At 43.6% G+C, this 19,440-nt stretch overlaps 1 protein-coding gene across 1 annotated transcript in view; it reads left to right on the forward strand.

Moving 5' to 3' along the window:
- The window catches only part of SPOCK2 (SPARC (osteonectin), cwcv and kazal like domains proteoglycan 2), a 124,999-nt gene that overhangs the window by 74,138 nt on the left and 31,421 nt on the right, over positions 1–19,440 (forward strand). The window contains exons 2-4 of the mRNA XM_087702338.1: positions 3,697–3,742; positions 11,757–11,871; positions 17,419–17,533. Coding sequence (XP_087558464.1) covers positions 3,697–3,742; positions 11,757–11,871; positions 17,419–17,533 — 276 coding nt within the window. The remainder of the gene's footprint in view (positions 1–3,696; positions 3,743–11,756; positions 11,872–17,418; positions 17,534–19,440) is intronic.

Genomic DNA, 19,440 nt, shown 5'->3' on the forward strand with positions numbered 1-19,440 from the left:
GATTTTTTTTAAATCAACTTTTCATTTCATCAGTCCTGTACCATCTCCCTTCCTTTTGTCATCTCTAACACAGTGCTTTGGATTGGGTTGCTTTTAAAGGTCATTCTCAGTGGTGGGACATGGTCCACGAAAAATGGACCAGACCCTCCCACCTGCTGTGGATCTATATATAATGTATTTTTGGAGTATAAGAAGCACCTATTCCCCACAAAAAAGAGGGTGAAAATCTGGCTGCGTCTTATACAATGAACACAACATTTTTGGCCTCCTGAAACCCCGTGCCCTTCACAAAAATAGATGTACAGAGGGTTTGGGAGGCCTGCAAAGTGCTCCTGGGGGCTGGGGAGGGCAAAAATGAGCAAGAAATGGGCCATTTTTTGCTCGTTTCCCCCCCAAACCCCAGGAGCACTTTGCAGGCCTCTCAAACTCTGCATGCCCCGTTTTTTTTTTAAAAAAAAGGTGTGCAGAGGGTTTGGGAGGTCTGCAGAGTGCAAAAACTTTTTTTAAATTTATCTTTTCAAAATCTTGGTGCATCTTATACTCTGGTGCATCTTATACCCCCCCAAAATACATATAAATGGGTGTGTGTGTGTGTGCGCACACTCAATTTCAACCTAACTTGGTACACAGATGACTTACTGTGGGGGTAAAATACCCTTAACACCCTTTGGGGTGTGTATTCTGTTAAGATGCAGCCTGTTGTGCCTTTAAATGGTTTCTACTGTACTGCCGTAAAATGGCTTCTACTGTGCAGTGCAATGGAGTTGCCATGGGTAATGGCTTCACAGTACTCCACAAGGGGGCTCCCTCTGGTAAGGGGGAAAATCCAACATTAAAAATTATGTTTGGTTTTGACATTTTCCCCGTATAAATAAATATTCAGGCAACGCCGGGTTATCAGCTAGTTGCCTATAAATTCTGATAAAGCACAAATTGCTGAAAGTCTTTGTGCTGTGTGTCCAAATCATCTCCACAGCCCGTTCACAGACGTAAGTCAGCTCTTGCTATTTTCTTTCTATCCACTCCTTGTGAGAAGCAGCAATTTTGACACTTCCCCAAAAGCCGTTTGGATGGGAAGAAATAACTTCTCTCTCCAAGCCAGCCTCTAATTTTTAAAGATTGGCAGGAGAAATGAAGAGCGATGTGCAGCACCTTGTCATCTTCCCTTAAAGAAGCTGCGTCCTGGAGTCAGAGGTTTCTGACTCTTTATACTCGAGTCCACCCACCTCCTTCTCCCACCTCATCCCTTTCAAGGGAAAAAGGTGCTTGGCAGAAATGCCGCCTTTGAGTCATCGCAAAGAAAGCTTATTTTAGACATCATCGCTTCCCTTTGTTTTCGATCATAACCCTTAAGACGGCATGAAAACCAGTGCAGACATCGCCACATCTTGCTTACAAAAGCAAACAGCGATGAATATTATGACATGTCATGTAGGGAACAGCCGGAGATGAAATGCAGCTTTTTCGTTTCAGACAACCGTTTGTCTCTGTGATCATTTTCTCGATCCAGGTTTCTCGTTGCAAGTTCCTCACCGGTTTACGTTAGCATTTTTGTTGTAGCGCCTGGTTGTCTTAAAATACATTCCCGGCTGACAATGCTGTCAGTATGTTAAGTGTAAATCAAAAGATCCTCGTAGACTGGGGCTTGATCTACAATTTGGCGCAGATCCCTTGCAAATAACATCCCGCAAGCATTTCTTTGCATGTTTTTGGCTGTCCTTCACTGATTGACAATTGTCTCCTTTTACCAGTAGACTAGTAAAACTGTTAACCACCATGGACAAAGTTATCAGTTTCCATCATCTAGAACAGGGGTGTCAAACTCAATTTCATTGAGTGCCACATTATGGTTGTGTTTGACCTCGGGGGGGCTAGGGGGGGCGTGGCTAGGGTGGGCATGAGCAGCTCAACATCCCTGTTGGGGGCACCTATGGTGGTCTGCGGTGCCTCTACCAGTGAAAACGGGCTCTCAAGTTCCATTTTTGGCTACGCCGGCCTCCTGCAACCCTCTGCTAGTGAAAACAGAGCTCGGGAGGGCCACATGTGGGAGGGCATCCAAAAACGGAGCAGTCACACTGCAGGCTGTTCCTTTGGTGTTTCCAGGGCAGCCCTGCAGGCCAGATCTAAACACCCCCCCACCCCCCCAGACCTTGAGTTTGACACCCCTGATCTAGAAATCAAATTAGGAAATGTGGATTTTTACTACACAGGATCACGGTATATGTGAAAATTGAGGAGAGAAAAGAAAAACCCAGGAATGTTCCAAAAAGTATTACATCGATCAATTCTAAGCTTCAGCAAAAAAAAAAAGATTGCTGAGATTGCAATGAAACAGAGTGGTGATCCTGTACCCCAAGGGCCGTATCGCTAAATTATTTTAATTTTGTTCTTCTGGCTGAGTGAGCATGTTTATCTTTAATTGCACAAGACTTTTAAACCAGAAAATGTTGGATTGATTTTCAATGGATTGTTATTTTGTTTTGTGACTTGGCACTTTGGGAAAGTCTCATTAAAAATTATAAGAGGGATGAGGATACAGCCTGATGTTGTAGAATTCCTGGCTTAAACATTTTAATTGAACCCAGATTCCCTGGGTTAGATTTTGTCCATTTCTTTTTCTTTGTGCAGTTTTTAAAAAATCTCCTTTATGTTCTTCTTGTGCAAAAAAAAAAAAGACCCAACTGAAACTTTCTGGAATGAGGTCTCTCAAGAAAGTACAGATAGTCCTTGGCTTATGACCACAATTGAGCTCAAAATTCCTGTTGCTAAGCAAGACAGTTGCTAAGTGAATTTTGCCCCATTTTGTGACCTTTTTTGCCACGGTCGTTAAAGCAATCACAACAGTTGTCAAGTTAGTAACATGGTTATTAAGTGAAGCTGGCTTCCCTTTTTATTTTGCTTGTCAGAAGGCCGCAAAAGCGGGAATCACATGACCATGGGACACGGCAACTGTCATAAATATGAGTCAGTTGCCAAGTGGGGTCAAGGGCTATCTATGTCAGATATTTCAGCCTCTGAATTAATGTTCCTTCTAATGCAATTTATCCCAATTACTGAATTGGGATAAATTGCATTAGAAGGAACATTAATTTGGATATGTTAAAACTAGAGATTTCCCCCTACTTCGAGTCCTATAATGCTGTGTCAAAGTGTTCTGACTGAGGCTTCCCAAGAGCATGAAGCAAACTCCTTGTCCAGACAAAAATTAAGTGAACTAATTGTCTCCTGCAAACTCCACTCCCCTTTTGCTCCTCTTTTATTCCCTGTGGGAGGGGCCATTCATCGTCCATCTGTGGCCTTCCTCCCAAGTCGATCCCTGTTCTTTAGCTGTTCCCTTCATCTGACAACTCTGCCCATGTGCACACTGGGAACAGGCTCCAGCTGTTCATCTGCCTCACTGACCTTTGACTCTGAAGGCAACTGATAAATGGTATACGCCTCTGGTCCCCTCTCTGCCTCCGACACAGAGCCCTCATCAGAGCCTTCCCCAGACTCCAGGACTGGCCCATGTTCCTTCCCAGCCTCCTCACTACCTGAATCTGCTGCCAGCTCTGTTGGCCACTGGCGGGCCACAACACCAAGATCGAGGAACACTTTGGATTTCCCTGGCATTCTAAATAAGAAGGTTTTTTTTATTGCTGGCATTTTCTATGGTCTAACAGTTAACTTGTCTTTTTTTTTCCTTCTCTCTAACAGGATGACTACATCAAGAGCTGGGAAGATAATCAGCCAGTAGATGAGGGTAATTTTTATTCCCTTTTTGTAGTGCTTATTTTTTTAGTGTTGGTACTGCCAAAAAAAGAATGGCTGAAGTTGCTTGGAAAAAAGGTTTTTCTGCAAATTGCTGAGAACGAGGAGAAATTGAACTGAAATGGTTCATCTCATTTGCTTGTTATCCATTCTGTAAACATTTGAAAATAACTGCATGCCAGGATGATCATACAGGCAAATGTAAAGAAAAATGTTCTGCTTTCCTTTATCAGCTATGAATGCACTTTACAAATTGCAACATTTCTTGTGGATGAAGGCTATTATTTTCCTTTTTATCTTTAAAGTTTGATCTTTCTCTTTTGGAAAAGAGCCAGTTTAAATATTAGGACACATCGAGTGCCAGGAGTCAAGAATGGATTCCAATTTTTCTTCTCTATAGTTAAAATCCATCTCTCTTGAATATCCTTTGTGGTTGTATATTTTCTAGTAATAGATCAGCGTTCCGTTTCTTTTTCCAATTGTCTCGGAAAAAGTCTTGTTGTATAACATATATTACAACATAGATTTCCCAGTGTTAATTTAACTATAGTGCCCTTTAACAATATGCTGTTGAATATTTGTACTTAGGACTTGCTATAAACAACAATAAAAAGTCCTTTGTGCATTTACATTGCGTTTTGAACTCCAGAATTCCAACTGTTACAACTTCCATCCATATACGATCTAACTGCTATTGTGAATCCTCAAAATGATTGAATTGGGAATTGAGCACAGGTTATTTTTACTGTTTCTTCCCCTGATCTGGAATTCAATAGACTTGGCTGTCCATGTTCATAGTTATGTTCTGAATGAATTTGGATTGCGTTCCAGGTTTTAATTAACTGCAGTGCAATCCTATACAGGTCTATTCAAAAGGAAGCCCTGTTGTTTTTAATGGGGATTACTCCCTGTTAGATTATTGTACAATTGGAAGTGCTAGTCTTTGTTTGTTAAACGTGGCTGGGCTGCAGTAAGACACTGATTTTATTTTTTGGTGGAGGTGTTTAGTAAGGTGGAATGTCTGCTAAATGGCAAAAACAAAGATTTTCAAGGCCGAAAACAAATTTGTTCGTGACGAAGCTTACTTTATTGATAAGTCAATACCAATATTGAATGAATATTCTTCAGACAGTTTAATCAAATAAATAACTGTCTGTTGTTTGAAAAGAATTCATTACTGCCTGACATTTGGACAAAACTCGGTTCCAGTGAAAATGAGTTCATATTGACCTAACTGATTAATTCCCAGGAGGTTACATTTAGCCCCCCAAAAACACAACCCAGGATAAAAAGGTAAAGGTTCCCCTCGCACATATGTGCTAGTCGTTCCAGACTCTAGGGGACGGTGCTCATCTCCGTTTCAAAGCCGAAGAGCCAGCACTATCTCAAGACGTCTCCGTGGTCATGTGGCTGGCATGACTAAATGCCGAAGGCGCATGGAGCACTGTTACCTTCCCACCAAAAGTGGTCCCTATTTTGCTACTTTCATTTTTACATGCTTTAGAACTGCTAGGTTGGCAGAAGCTGGGACAAGTAATGGGAGCTCACTCTGTTACATGGCGCTAGGGATTTGAACTGCCAAACTGCTGACCTTTCTGACGGACAAGCTCAGCGCCTTAGCCACTGAGCCACTGTGTCCCCTACAACCAAGCATAAGTTAAACTAATTAAACCAGTCCATTGTATCGGGAAATCTCCAAAGTCCCAGTCTTTGTCCTTCAAAAGAAAGGAAGAGAAAAAAGAACTGAAAAAGCAAGTTTCTCCATTATAGAAGTATCTCGGGTCCCACCAAAAGAGAGAAGGCCTCTTAAGCACTGATGGGTTAGAGTGGCTCAGCCAAACTGTTGCTATCTAACAGGAAAGGTTTGCCTATGCTAGAGATGGCGAACCTATGGCACACGTGCCACAGGTGGCACGCGGAGCCATTTGTCAGGGCACACAAGGTGCTGCCCTGTCAGCTGGACAGCGGCATGCGCGCGCTGGCCAGCTGAGTTCAACCATTTTTTGCCCTCCGCAGGCTCCAGAGGCTTTATAGGAGCCTGGGGAGGGTGAAAAGAGCCCCCCCCAGAGGCCCTCCGGAGACTTCATGAACTTTCTTGAAGCCTCTGGAGCGCAAAAAAAATGGCCCTACGGGCAAACCGGAAGTTTGGGAATAGACACCCCTGCATGCCCCCACACATGCGTGTGTTCCCCCCAGCATGCCCCCTGCACATGCATGGTAGAGACCTGATCATCAGCTGGCCGGCGGGATGCACACATTTTAAGGCATGGCAGAGCTGAACTGGGGCAATGGCTCACATGCCCACAGAAAGGGCGCTCCGTGCCACTTGTGGCACATGTGCCATAGCCATCACAGCCTTAGCAAGTAAGATGCTAACTGTTATATCAATTGAACCTTCTGTCTACTCTTCAGGATTAGTCTCATATAAAACTCACTGGAGTAATCATTATAACCATGTCTGGGTAACTGTTGGCAGGTGCAGCTTTCATAAAGTTTATCAGCACCATTGAAATTTAATATCTGACTGCTACCATTTTGGTCCTGTAAGTTGGAAGACTGTACAAACATTTCAGTAATTTTTAATAGGTGTTTTTTTCTTTATTTAATACTAGCTTATAACCTGGCATTGCCCTGGTATTTATTTCTCCCAATCCTGTATTAGACAAGAATGGCGATGTCAAGTGGCAATGTAAGTGCAGAATGGCCTGTCCTCCCTCCTTCCATGAACATTGCCGCAACGCCTGAAGAGGCAATGGAAAGAGCAACTTCTCCCCGAGCCCTGATTTTGGAGACAATTAAATTAGTTAAAAAGATTTTCCCTGTGCTTCCAGAAGCGTAATTTCTAATGTTGGATTTCTCCCCTTACCAAAGGGAGCCCCCTAGTGGAGTACTGTGAAGCTGTTACCATGGCAACTCCACTGCACTGTACAGCAGAAGCCATTTTAAGGCAGTACAGTAGAAGCCATTTTAAGGCACAAAAGGCTGTATCTTAACAGAACACACACATCGAGGGTGTTAGGGGTGTCTTACCCCCACAATATTTTTTTTACAGACAGTAAGTCATCTGTGTGCCAAGTTTGGTTGAAATTGCTTGAGGCAAGGTTGATTTTTAAGACATCTGAAGAAAAGGAGAAAAATGACTCCTTATCTTCTGGTGCCTTCTAGATCAGTGTTTTTCAACCACTGTGCCGCGGAACACTAGTGTGCCGTGACATAGTGTAAGGTGTGCCGTGGGAAAATTACTTTATATATAGTCAATATAGGGACAGAGTTACATTTTTTTAACATTTTCTAATGGTGGTGTGCCTCGTGATTTTTTTCATGAAAAAAGTGTGCCTTTGCACAAAAAAGGTTGAAAAACACTGTTCTAGATGTTATAGATGATAGCTTCATCTTCTGTTAATTCTTGAATTATATGGCAGAGTCAGAGGAATAATTGATTGCTTCTAAACAGTTTTGAAAGTTCCCAATAAAGTGGAATACCATAATCTGCCCATCAAGTCCAATACTGTACAACCCCAGGAGTCTTTGCTGACTGGCTAACTTAATTCCTAGATACCTATGACTATGGTGCTGGGGATAATGGTAGCTGTATTCCATCCAGGTACCTATTAGGTAAGGGAAGCTACTGTAGAAAGACCTTACTGAGCTAGACAGATCAGGGTTTATCTTACTAGAAAGCAGATTCATCTATTTAAACAGTGGGAATGTCTAGGCTCATCAATTACCGGCATTGACAGACTTGATAGCTGAGATGTTGACATTTTTTTTAAAAGAAACTTCCAAGGCAAAATTGAAGAGGAAGTATTCAATCACTAACCTTTCATCATCTTGGGTGATTCAGTTCAATCTAAAGCACCTCTTGACTTTCCTGGAATATTAGGGTGATGGTGTTTTTTTCCCTCAGCTTCAGAAAATTGTGTGAGAGCATCTGCCTGACAGCCTTTCTCTGCCTGTAATGTTTGCTGGCTACCAACTCACAGATTCATTTATTTTGCCAATGAAATTGGGAAGTCTAAAAGCTAGATCTGAGTGTTGTTTGCCATCCAAATCTAGCAATTATTGCAGGCAATTAGTAATATGTAACTGGAGGCCCTGCAAATTAGGATTACCGGTTCACCTCAAGAGATTTGTGCTGTCAGTACAATATGATATTATGAATAAGCACTATCATTCTATGTCAAATATGTCCACTCAGTCAGTGGGTACATACCTTTGGGAGACCTCTGATAAACAGATCGGTGTTGCTTGCTGGATCAGAGCAAATGGGGAAATTTCTTACATTTCTAGATCGAGTCATTATGATTACTTACAGTGCTTAAATTATGAGCCTAAATGTCTCTGATCCAGATTCAGATGTTCGTGACCATGCTCCAGGTGGTTTGGCTTTTATCCATAATTACGTTTCTTTTTTTAAATCCAAACTATAATATGGGTTATGATTGAAGATGGGAAACAATATAAGTTGTTTTCATTAATTCTGGTTGTCAGACCTGCCACCACTTACACCTTTAAATAGAAATTGGCTCCGTTTGCTGAGAAAAGCATAGTTTTATTAGAAGTCAAGTGTATTGCAGCAATGCATAGCCAGAACTGTGAATTGTGCACCAAAATCTCTTAAATTCAGCCTCCCATCACTGATCCCCCCCCATAACCAGGGTGAAATGCTATTGGTTCAGGCAAGTTCTCCCGAAACGGTAGTAAAAAATGCTACCGGTTTGCCTGAACCGGTAGTAAAAAAATGCTACCTGCCCATGGCCAATCAGTTTCAACAAGATGTTTTTTGAATGGTCAGTTCAAACATAGATTGGTAAGCAGCTGCCATCTCCTAGCTGGATGACTTTGAGGCAGTGTCTTGGGGAGATGCAGAATTTACTTTCATTTTCCCCCAAGCATTCCTCCTCCTACCCACTCTCCCCAGAGTTCATGGAAGATTGTCACCACATGGTAGTGAAGCACAAGCAAGCATAAGGTGGCAGCTGACACTGGTGGAACTTGGCCATTTGCTGCCTGGGGAATTCTCGGTTTTGGAGTCCACACATCTTAAGGTTCCCAAGTTTGAGAAACAGTGGTTTGCAGATATATGCCCTTTGCAAAACCAAGGAACCTTTCGACTTGTGAGTGAGCATCTCCATGTAAGGATGTGGATCCACTTATTTACCTATTAATCAAATATTCAGAGGTGCATTCAGCTAGCGAATACAAGTCCTTGAGATCTCCTACACTGAACAAATGCAATTCCTTTAACAGCATTTTAGTTTATATTGAAATAGGATCAGAATATAAATTCAACACATGAATAAATAATGTGGGTACATCATTTCAAGATTATAAGTGGCAGCCAGGGTATTAGAAAAAGAAAACAAAATTGACAATCAGACTGCTTTTAAAACAAATCATGAGGTGACTTCTAGTTCCTGAGATTGTTGTATAAAACAGCACTGCACTATTAACTGGGATTGCCTACAGTATGTTAGATTACAGTCTAAGTTAGTGGTGGCGACCTATGGCATGCGTGCCAGAGCCCTCTCTGTGGGCATGCGTGTCGTCGCCCCAGCCCAGCTCCATCATGTTTCTCCCGCAGGGAGGGGAGAGAGGTGGGGAGGGAGGGAGGGAAAAGAGAGAGGGAAGCAATAGCAATAGCAATAGCAGTTAGACTTATATACCGCTTCATAGGGCTTTCAGCCCGCTCTAAGCGGTTTACAGAGTCAGCATATTGCCCCCAACAACAATCTGGGTCCTCATTTTACCTACCTCGGAAGGATGGAAGGCTGAGTCAACTCTGAGCCGGTGAGATTTGAACAGCCGAACTGCAGAACTGCTGTCAGCTGAAGTAGCCTGCAGTGCTGCACTTAACCACTGCGCCACCTCGGCTCGGAAGGAAAGAAAGAGAGATGGAAAGAGAGAGGAAGGGAAAGAGAGAAAGAGAGGGAAGGAAAGAGAGAGTGAGGGAAAGAGAGAAAGAGACAGGGAGGGAAAGAGAGGGAAAAAGAGAGAGAGAGGGAAAGAGAGAGGGAGAGAAAGAGAGGGAGGGAAAGAGAGAGGAAGAGAGAGGAAGGGAAAGAGAGAAATGATATTACAAACATTTTTCCTTTTTATTGTTGCTAAACGTAATATTTCAAAAGCAGGAAAAATGAAGGGGCATAAAAGTGCATTTATCACTTTTTCTTGGAACAATTAGCTGAACTCTGCCTTGTTTATCATTATTTTAGGTAGTAAAACCTCATTATTCAAATTAAATTGCCGTGTTGGCTCTTTACAATAAATAAGTGGGTTTTGGGTTGAGTTTGGGTACTCGGTCTCTAAAAGGTTCGCCATCACTGGTGTAGGTGAAGGTACTCCAGGGAAGATTAAGCAGGTCAACTTATTCTTCAAAGCACCGGAAATACAACGAGAAGCAGTGGAGCTATGAAACTAATCAAGGAGAGAACCAATGTAGAACTAAGTAGGAATTTCCTAAGAATGAGAACAATTAATCAATGGAATGACTTGCCTCCAGATGTTTCCAACACCATGGCACGACAAAACCGCGCTCCACTAAAGCGCGCCCGATTAAACCGCGTCGCTGACGTCATCAGCAGGGTGACAACAGCGACTGCGGAGAAAAAAGGGCGCTTTAAATAGTGCTTTGAAAGCAAGCCGATTCAAGTTAAGGTAAGGGTTAGGGTTAGGGTTAGGGTTAGGTTTAGGGTTAGGTTTAGGGTTAGGTTTAGGGTTAGGTTTAGGGTTAGGGTTAGGTTTAGCGTTAGGTTAAGGGTTAGGTTTAGGGTTAGGTTTAGGTTAAGGGTTAGGTTTAGGGTTAGGGTTAGGGTTAGGTTAAGGGTTAGGTTTAGGGTTAGGTTAAGGGTTAGGTTTAGGGTTAGGTTTAGGATTAGGTTTAGGGGGGTTAGGTTTAGGTTTAGGGGTTAATTTTAGCTTTAGCATTCACAGCGTGCTTTTTTCGTCGCGCTGTGATGACGTCAGCTACGCGGTTTCGTCTAGCGCGCTTTAGTCGAACACGGTTTTGTGGTGGAACCTCCAACACTGGAGGCTTTTAAGATGAATCTGGACAACCATTTGTCTGAAATGGTAGAGTTTCCTACCTGAGCAAGGGATTGGACTACCGTGTTTCCCCAAAAATAAGAAAGGGTCTTATTTTCTTTTGACCCCTGAAATAAGTGCTTGGCCTTATTTTTGGGGAGGTCTTATTATTTTTGAGGTGCAGGAGGCAGAAAGTGTGGTCATCTCATGGCTGCTTCTGGGTTGCAATATTTTCAGGGAGGGCTTATTTTCAGGAGAGGGCTTATTTTAGCGCATGTGCTCAAAAGCTCAGTAGGGCTTATTATCTGAGGAGGTCTTATTTCCGGCGAAACAGAGTAGAAGACCTCCAAGATCCCTCCTAACTCAGTTATTCTGTTACGGCGAGTGATATTTTGGATCCCAAACTCATTGTCAGGCCTGCAGCTTTCTTTTGGATCTTTGGCCTGCCACACTTTCTATTATTCTACTATGCCTTTTTCTATTGTGGGAAAATGGGAGGGGGGATTGTAGGAGTTAGATGCTATGTAGCCATAACAAAATTCTTTATAGAAAGCCAAGGTCATCCTTTGTCTCTGCACCTCGGCACCTGACCTGAACTGGATGGGTGGAACTGCCAGCATGGCAGTGGGAGATTGGACCATGTGATGGACTTGTGGGTGTGCAGGCAGGATCTTGAACTTTCAGCTAGGTGGGGAAAACCGGGAAGCTTTCAGATTCGGGTTTTCCCAGATGTGCCAACATGACTCTCTTAATAAATTGGAACTTTGAGCAATACTTTGCCTTGGACTCTGATTTACTTTTGGATCCTATTTGGAATCCTGACATTAACCCGAATCTGACTTAAAATACTTCACCAGCTACCCCAAATTTTGGGGTGCTGTCGGGGGTCCTGAGCTGCAGCATTAACCTGAGCCCGGGCTGCATAAAGACTCAGGGAAGATGATTTAGTGTAAGATAACACATGTTCTCTTTGCCTCTTGCTTTAGGTCTGGACACCACAAAAGACCCTTGCCAGAAGATCAAATGCAGCCGGCATAAGGTGTGCATTGCCCAGGGTTACCAGAGGGCCATGTGTATCAGTCGCAAAAAACTGGAGCACCGGTAAGGAGTCCATTAAGTTATACATTAATTCCTGATTGAGTGATTTGGTTATTCAGATATTTTTTTGATATACAGGTAGTCCTCGACTTACAACAATTCATTTGGTGATCGTTCGAAGTTACAACAGCACTGAAAAAGGTGTCTTACAACCGTTTTCCACACTTATGGCCATTGTGGCTGCCTCATGGTCATATGATCAAAATTCAGCTGCTTGGCAACTGACTCACATTTATGACAATTGCAGATGTGATCCCCTTTTGTGACCTTCTGGCAAGCAAGGTCGACGGGGAAGCCAAATTCACTTAACAACCGTGTTACCAATTTAACAAGCACAGTAACAACTGTGACAAGTAACCTCATAAAATGGGGCAAAACTCACCTAACAACTGTCTGGCTTAGCAACAGAAATGTTGGACTCAGTTGTGGTCGGATATTGAGGACTACCTGTAATCAAATATTTTAAGGCCAGTTGGATTTATAGCGACAGTGGAGTTACTGATATTCAGGGCAGAAATAACCAAATCCTTCATATAATATTCTAGATCAGTGGTTCTCAATCTATGTGTTGCAGCACACAAATGTGCCATGGGCTTGATTTTGGTATGCCAGGAGATTTTTGTCTTGTGTTATTATTACCATGTTTCCCTGAAAATAAGACAGGGTCTTATTTTCTTTTGACTCCAGAAATAAGCGCTTGGCCTTATTTCCAGGGAGGTCTTATCATTTTTGAAGTACAGGAGGCGGTGAGTGTGGTCACCTCATGGCTGCTGCTGTGTTGCAGTATTTTCAGGGAGAGCTTATTTTAGCCCATGCACTCAAAAACCTGATTGGGCTTATTATCCGGGGAGGTCTTATTTTCAGGGAAACAGGGTATTTTTTAATTTTGTAGTATGCATATTTGTATAATCCATATGTTCAATATGGAGATATTGCAGATATTCCTTCCTCCTGAACTGTATCTTGCTGATTTAAAAATGCATATATACAATTAATAATTTTCTGGTGTACCAAAGTATTCCTGCTATCTTACATATTGTCTAGTGGTGGGATACAAAAAATTTTTGGAACCTCTTCTGTAGGTGTGGCCTGCTTTGTGGGACTGGCTTGCTGGCCATATGACTGAGTGGGAGTGGCTTGGCAGTCATGTGACTGGGTGGGCATGGCCAACTTGTAAAATGTGATGAAACTCACTTAACAACGATTCTTGCTTAGCAACCAAAGTGTTGGCTAAGAAACTCTGGCATTTGAAGCACGCAAGTCTTTCAAGACCTTTGCACTCCTAACCCTTTAGAAAAAAAACCCCAGGGGTGTTCAAATTTGACAGCTTTAAGACTTTAAGATTTAGATAGTACTCTTAGAGGTGGGCAGGGCAATTGGTGAGCCAGCCAATCAGTGAGTGGTGAGCAGGGCAAGTGTGGTGCGTACGGGCGGGGGAAGGAGCTGGAACCGATTCTAAACGGCACGGTAGATTTGTGGAACCTCTTCTATAGAAGAGGTTAGAACTGGCAGGAACCCACCCCTGATATTGTCCCATGGATTCCAGAAGGTTGAAAAGCATTGATCAAGGCAAGGAGAAAAATCAGCTTTTGTTCGTGGGATTTGAGGATTAGATTGAATTTGTCCAGAGATATAGTGTAGCTTTTTAAATATAGAATTATTTACACTTAACAACTTCTTATATATTAAATGGAAATTGAGAGAAGTGTTTAAAGGTGTTTTTTTAGATGATTTTGTTATTTGTTCAAAATTAGAGAGCATTTGCTGCACTGTTATTGGATGGGGTAAGGTAGAAAAGTGATGGATGGATGGAAGGATGGATCGATGGATAAATTCTGGGTTTATAGACAATGTTGAACTTCTATTTCATTATCCTTTAGAGAGCTGTATTAGCCAGATCAAGAGTTACCACAGTATATCAAATGCCACATTTTAAGCCTCTTAAACTTTCCCTTCCCAGCTCAAATCAGAGGACTGATATTTTTGGTCCCATCCCCCCTGGATGACTTAGGAGAGGTGCTAGGACAGTGATAGATAACCTTTTTGTCATCATGTGCTGAAAGCGCTGTCACATGCACCCGCCCTTCTGCCCATGTGTGTGCGACCCCACCTCCCGTTTTATTTTGGGGCTGTTTCCCAGCCTCCTGGGAGCAAAAATGAGCCATGGGGGGAGGGTGGCACCGTACCACCCTGCACCCTGTTTTGGGCTTAGTAGGCCTCCCTGCAGCCTCCTGGAACCAAAAATGGGCCACAGGGAGGGCCTCCTTGACGCCCAGCCCCCACGCATGCGTGCACAATTCCCTGCCCCCGCGCATGCGCACGCATCTCCCACATGCATGTCCAACTCCCATATGTGCCCCACAAATGGGCGGCAGAGACCCAAAAATCAGATGACTGGTTGGAGGTGCGTATGCATGTGTGGTGGAGCTGAGTTGGGGCGACGGCTTGCGTGCAGTGCAACATGGCTTTGTGTGCCACTTTGGGCACGCGTGCCACAGATTTGCCATCGTGGGGGTAGGAAGTTGTATTTTTGATGCCTAAGATCTGAGGAACCAAGATTGGGAAACCCTAATCTAAGAAGTTCAAAATTATTCCTTCTGTTGGATAAAAGTCTTAATGATGTTTGCCCTCTAGCAATATATATATAGCAGTAGACTTATATACCGCTTCATAGGGCTTTCAGCCCTCTCTAAGTGGTTTACAGAGAGTCAGCATATTGCCCCCAACAATCTGGGTCCTCATTTTACCCACCTCGGAAGGATGGAAGGCTGAGTCAACCCTGAGCCGGTGAGATTTGAACCGCTGAACTGCTGATTTAGCAGTAGCCTGCAGTGCTGCATTTAACCACTGCGCCACCTCGGCTCTAGTGCTGTTGGTCTCCCATGCGGTGGAATCTGGGAGCACGCACACTTTTACTGAACAGGAAATAAGATATTGCCACATCCTGTCCTGAATAAATAAAAGGAATGCCAACCTCTCATCTTGTATCTTTTTAAAGTTAAGGGGGGAAAAGTCAGAGAGAAAGAAAGATGTGCGCTGCATACCTTTACCTATGGCTGAGACACAGAATGGGACAATTCCTCATGCCAGCTCACTGTGGCCAACTTGCCGTGGGAAACGCACCATGGGACAAATCAACACAGGACAATTCAACAAACATAAAAGTTAAATTAAACTCAACGGAACCGTGGCCAATAATAAAATTCAAAAAGTCAGTCCAGAAATACAAGAATTACAATTATTTTGACAAAAACATGGTCACCAATAATAAAAGTCACTGAATGAAACAATGCAGCATTGGATTGTCCTGCGGTGAGTTGTCCCATGGCATCTTCTAGATCCCTGCAACACCTTCTGCCTTCTTCACATGACCTGCCGGACTGATTCAACAAAGTTCACTTCCACTTTCTTTCTCCTTAAAGACATCATGGTATCTCTTCCACCATGATTACGGTAAATCATATGGTTCAGAGGTGGGTTGCGCCTGGTTCAGCCTGGTTCAGCCGAACTGGTAGTGGAATTTAGGCCTGAGTCACAGAACCGGCAGCGACCCAGGCTGCCCACACCCCCGAACCAGTTCCCCGGTTGCTGTTGCCAGCATGTTGTTTAGTAGTGCACAGACATGTGCAATTCACTGTAAATTGCTCTGCACATGTCCAAAGACCAATTTACATTGAACTGTGCACTCATGGTGTTTTGTAGTGCATGCATGTTTGCAGTTCACTGTAAATGTTTTGCGCATGTGCAAAGACCAATTCACATTGAACTGTGCATGCATGGTGTTTTGTAGTGCATGCATGTGTGCAGTTCACTGTAAATTGTTTTGTGCATGTGCAAAGACCAATTCACATTGAACTGTGCATGCATGGTGTTTTGTAGTGCATGCATGTGTGCAGTTCACTGTAAATTGTTTTGCGCATGTGCAAAGACCAATTCACATTGAACTGTGCATGCATGGTGTTTTGTAGTGCATGCATGTGTGCAGTTCACTGTAAATTGTTTTGCGCATGTGTGAAGACCAATTCACATTGAACTGTGCACACATGGGCAAGCGAAGTGAGCCCATGTGTGGTAAACTGGTAGGAAAACCGGGAGCAACCCACCTCTGATGTGATTGAAAGTTTAGAAATGAACTGTCATCTTTCACTGTTGCTATGAAACATTTCCCTTGATATGTGTCAGTTCTGTTCAGGACCACGAGGCAACTTTAGTCAAGCTTTGGAGGTGTCAAGATTAACAGCCTTCATCATTCCCATTTGCATGCTGGTTGGGAATCTGTAAACCTGTGTTCATGACACCTCTGGAGAGCACCGGGTTGGGGAAAGACCTTGATGACTTCTCTTTAAGGGTGTTAACATTGCAGTATGATCCTCTGTGCCCTTTCTGGAGCTTCCCCCTCCAGCCTGTGAATTAGGGGCATTTCACCTTCCCAAAACCCGGGTTGGAAGGAATGTCCATCTGGGTTCAGTTCCAAGTGGGGGGAAAAGACACTGGATTCATGGAAGTTGCTTGGAAAGAAGGTTTATTGATGAACAGGATCCCATGGCTTGAAGAACTTGGGCAAAGAAAAAGGGCGGAGGTGGTGAAAGTGCCTGGTTTTTATGCCCCCTCTGGGCTTTTGAATTTGAGCTTGTATTCTGATTGGTTTTCAGACTTCCATGGGGCCATTCAGAGGTAACTTTGTAGGTCGTTTTTGAGTCCCAAGCTTGGTTGACTCTTGCTGGACGATGATGTAATGAAAAGGCTTTGAGCAATTCCTACTTTGGCTCTGCCTGAAGGAGGTAGATCTTTGTTATGTAGCATAGACTGGCTCAGACCTTAATGGCCCATTGACAAAGATGGGGGGACTGAGTTTCTGCCTTCCTTTTAGGGGAAATGGTTCCACCACAAATGCGCGAACGGCAAAAGCGTGCCTGACTAAACCGCGGTGACAAAACCGCGGTGACAAAACCGCGCCGACGAATGAGCGCTGAAGCGCACCGACAACAGCGCGCCGACAGAAGCGCGCTGTAACCTAACCCTAAACCTAACCCTAAACCTAACCCTAAACCTAAACCTAAACCTAACCCTAAACCTAAACCTAAACCTAAACCTAAACCTAACCCTAAACCTAACCCTAACCCTAAACCTAACCCTAAACCTAACCCTAAACCTAACCCTAACCCTAACCCTAAACCTAAACCTAACCCTAAACCTAACCCTAAACCTAACCCTAAACCTTACCTTAACTTAAATCGTGCTTCTGTCGGCGCGCTGTTGTCGGCGCGCTTTTGACATCGCGGTTTTAGCGCTGCGGTTTTGTCGGCGCGCTTTTGACGTTCACGCTTTTATTGGGTCACGAGGGGAAATACTGTGTCCTTGTAATATTTCCTAAAACAGTTTTGGCGAACCTAAAAAGGTTAACCATTTCTGTCCTAAACTATCTCATTTTCCTAGGAGATGGGTGGGTGCTAACTTCCTGCACACCCAAGAAGGAGAGACGTTGATCTTAGCCAAGCTTTAATGTGCGTTGCTCTTTCTCTTTTCTCTCTGCCTGGCGCACCGGCACAGAATCAAACAGCCTGCCGTGAAACTCCATGGAAACAAGGAGAACCTGTGCAAACCTTGTCACATGACCCAGCTTGCCTCCGTCTGTGGCTCCGACGGCCACACTTACAGCTCTGTGGTAAGGAAGACAACAATATTTGACCCTGAAAATAAGCAGGGATAGGGTGGAGGGCAGAGGGAGAGCCAGCTTTGGGCTTGCAGAGGATCAGCCTACTTTATAACTGATTGGGTGGTTTTTCTTGGGATCAGTGAAAGGATCTGAACGTTCGCGTGTACAGGTAGTCCTCAAGTTACGACCACAACTGAGCTCCCAAATTTATGTTGCTAACGGAAACATCTGTTCGTCGAGCTTTGCCCCATTTTCTTGCCACAGCTGTTAAGTGAATCGCTGCATGTGTTAAGTTAGTAACATGGTCGTTAAGTGAATCTGACTTCCCCAGTGGCTTTGCTTGACAGAAGGTCTCACATGATCCAAGACACTGCAGCCGTCATACATATGAGTCAGTTAGCAAGCATCTGAATGTTGATCATGTGAGGATGCTGCAACGGTTGTGTGAAAAATGGCCATGTCAATTTTTTCAGTGGCTGTAACTTTGAACGGTCACTAAATGAGCTGTTGTAAGTCAAGGACTACCTGTTGCAAAGGGACCATCAGTTCGAATTCCACTCTAGAACTAATTCTGTAAAACCTTTGTGTGGGTAAAGCATTTCATTTGTTCATTCATATGTTATTCTTGGGTGCGGTGGCTCAGTGGCTAAGACGCTGAGCTTGTCGATCAGAAGGTCGGCAGTTCGGAGGTTTGAATCCCTAGCACCATGTAATGGAGTGAGCTCCCGTTACTTGTCCCAGCTTCTACCAACCTAGCAGTTTGAAAGCATGTAAAAATGCAAGTAGAAAAATAGGAACCACCTTTGGTGGGAAGGTAACAGCGTTCTGTGCGCCTTCGACATTTAGTCAGGACCACATGACTAAACGCCGAAGGAGACATCTTCATAACCACGGAGATGTCTTCAGACAGCGCTGGCTCTTCGGCTTTGAAACTGAGATGAGCACCACCCCCTAGAGTCAGGAACAACTAGCACATATGTGCGAGGGGAATCTTTACCCTTATCTATGTTATTCTTATCACACCTGTCCATTTCTTTGCCTATCCTTTCTACCCTCACAGCAACCACTGTGAGATGCATTTGGCTGGAGAAGATATGCAAAGGGAGTGGGGAAAAATCCATTACCCTTAAGCTGCTTCGATTTCAACTCCCACTAGGTTTGACTAACATGGTAAATTTGGGAAATTGTTACTCAAAATACCTGGAGGCTCCAGATTGCCTGCCCAGGCATTAATTGTCTCATTCCCTTTGCAACTATGCCGGTTACCCTGAGGTAATGTTTAGATTGCTTCTTTCAGCAGGCTATTTACACATGCACTACTAGGTTGATTTTGATAAGGAGAATCAAACCTCTCGCAACTCTTCATTCTTAGGAGCAATCTAACTATCTATATAAAAATGGCTCTGTGTGTGTATGTTCCAACATAACTCTAGAACACCTCGGGCAATTTCAACCAAACTTGGTACACAGATGACTTACTCTCTGGAGACAAATACTGTGGGGGTAAGATACCCCTAATACCCCTTGGGCAGTAGTGGGATTCAGCCAGTTCGCACCACTTCGGGAAAATCAGTTGTTAACTTTCTGAGCAGTTTGGTGAACTGGTTGTTGGAAGATATCATTAGGGCATAGAACCGGTTATTAAATTATTTGAATCCCACCACTGCTGCCTCGGGGTGTATGTTCTGTTATGATGCAGCCTGTTGTGCCTTACAATGGCTTCTACTGTACTTTTGTAAAATGGCTTCTATTGTACAGCGCAGTGGAGATCCCATGGTAACAGTTGCACAGTACTCCACAAGGGGGCTCCCTCTGGTAAGGGGGAAAATCCAACATCAGAAATTACCTTCGGTCCAGACATTTCCCCCCTATAAATAAATACTCGTGCAACGGTGGATTATCAGCACTAGTGGTAT

This window comes from Thamnophis sirtalis, unplaced genomic scaffold (assembly GCF_051295495.1).
Source record: "Thamnophis sirtalis isolate CommonGarterSnake01/CBP01778 unplaced genomic scaffold, rThaSir2_p1.2 scaffold_15, whole genome shotgun sequence".
Lineage (NCBI taxonomy): Eukaryota > Metazoa > Chordata > Lepidosauria > Squamata > Natricidae > Thamnophis > Thamnophis sirtalis.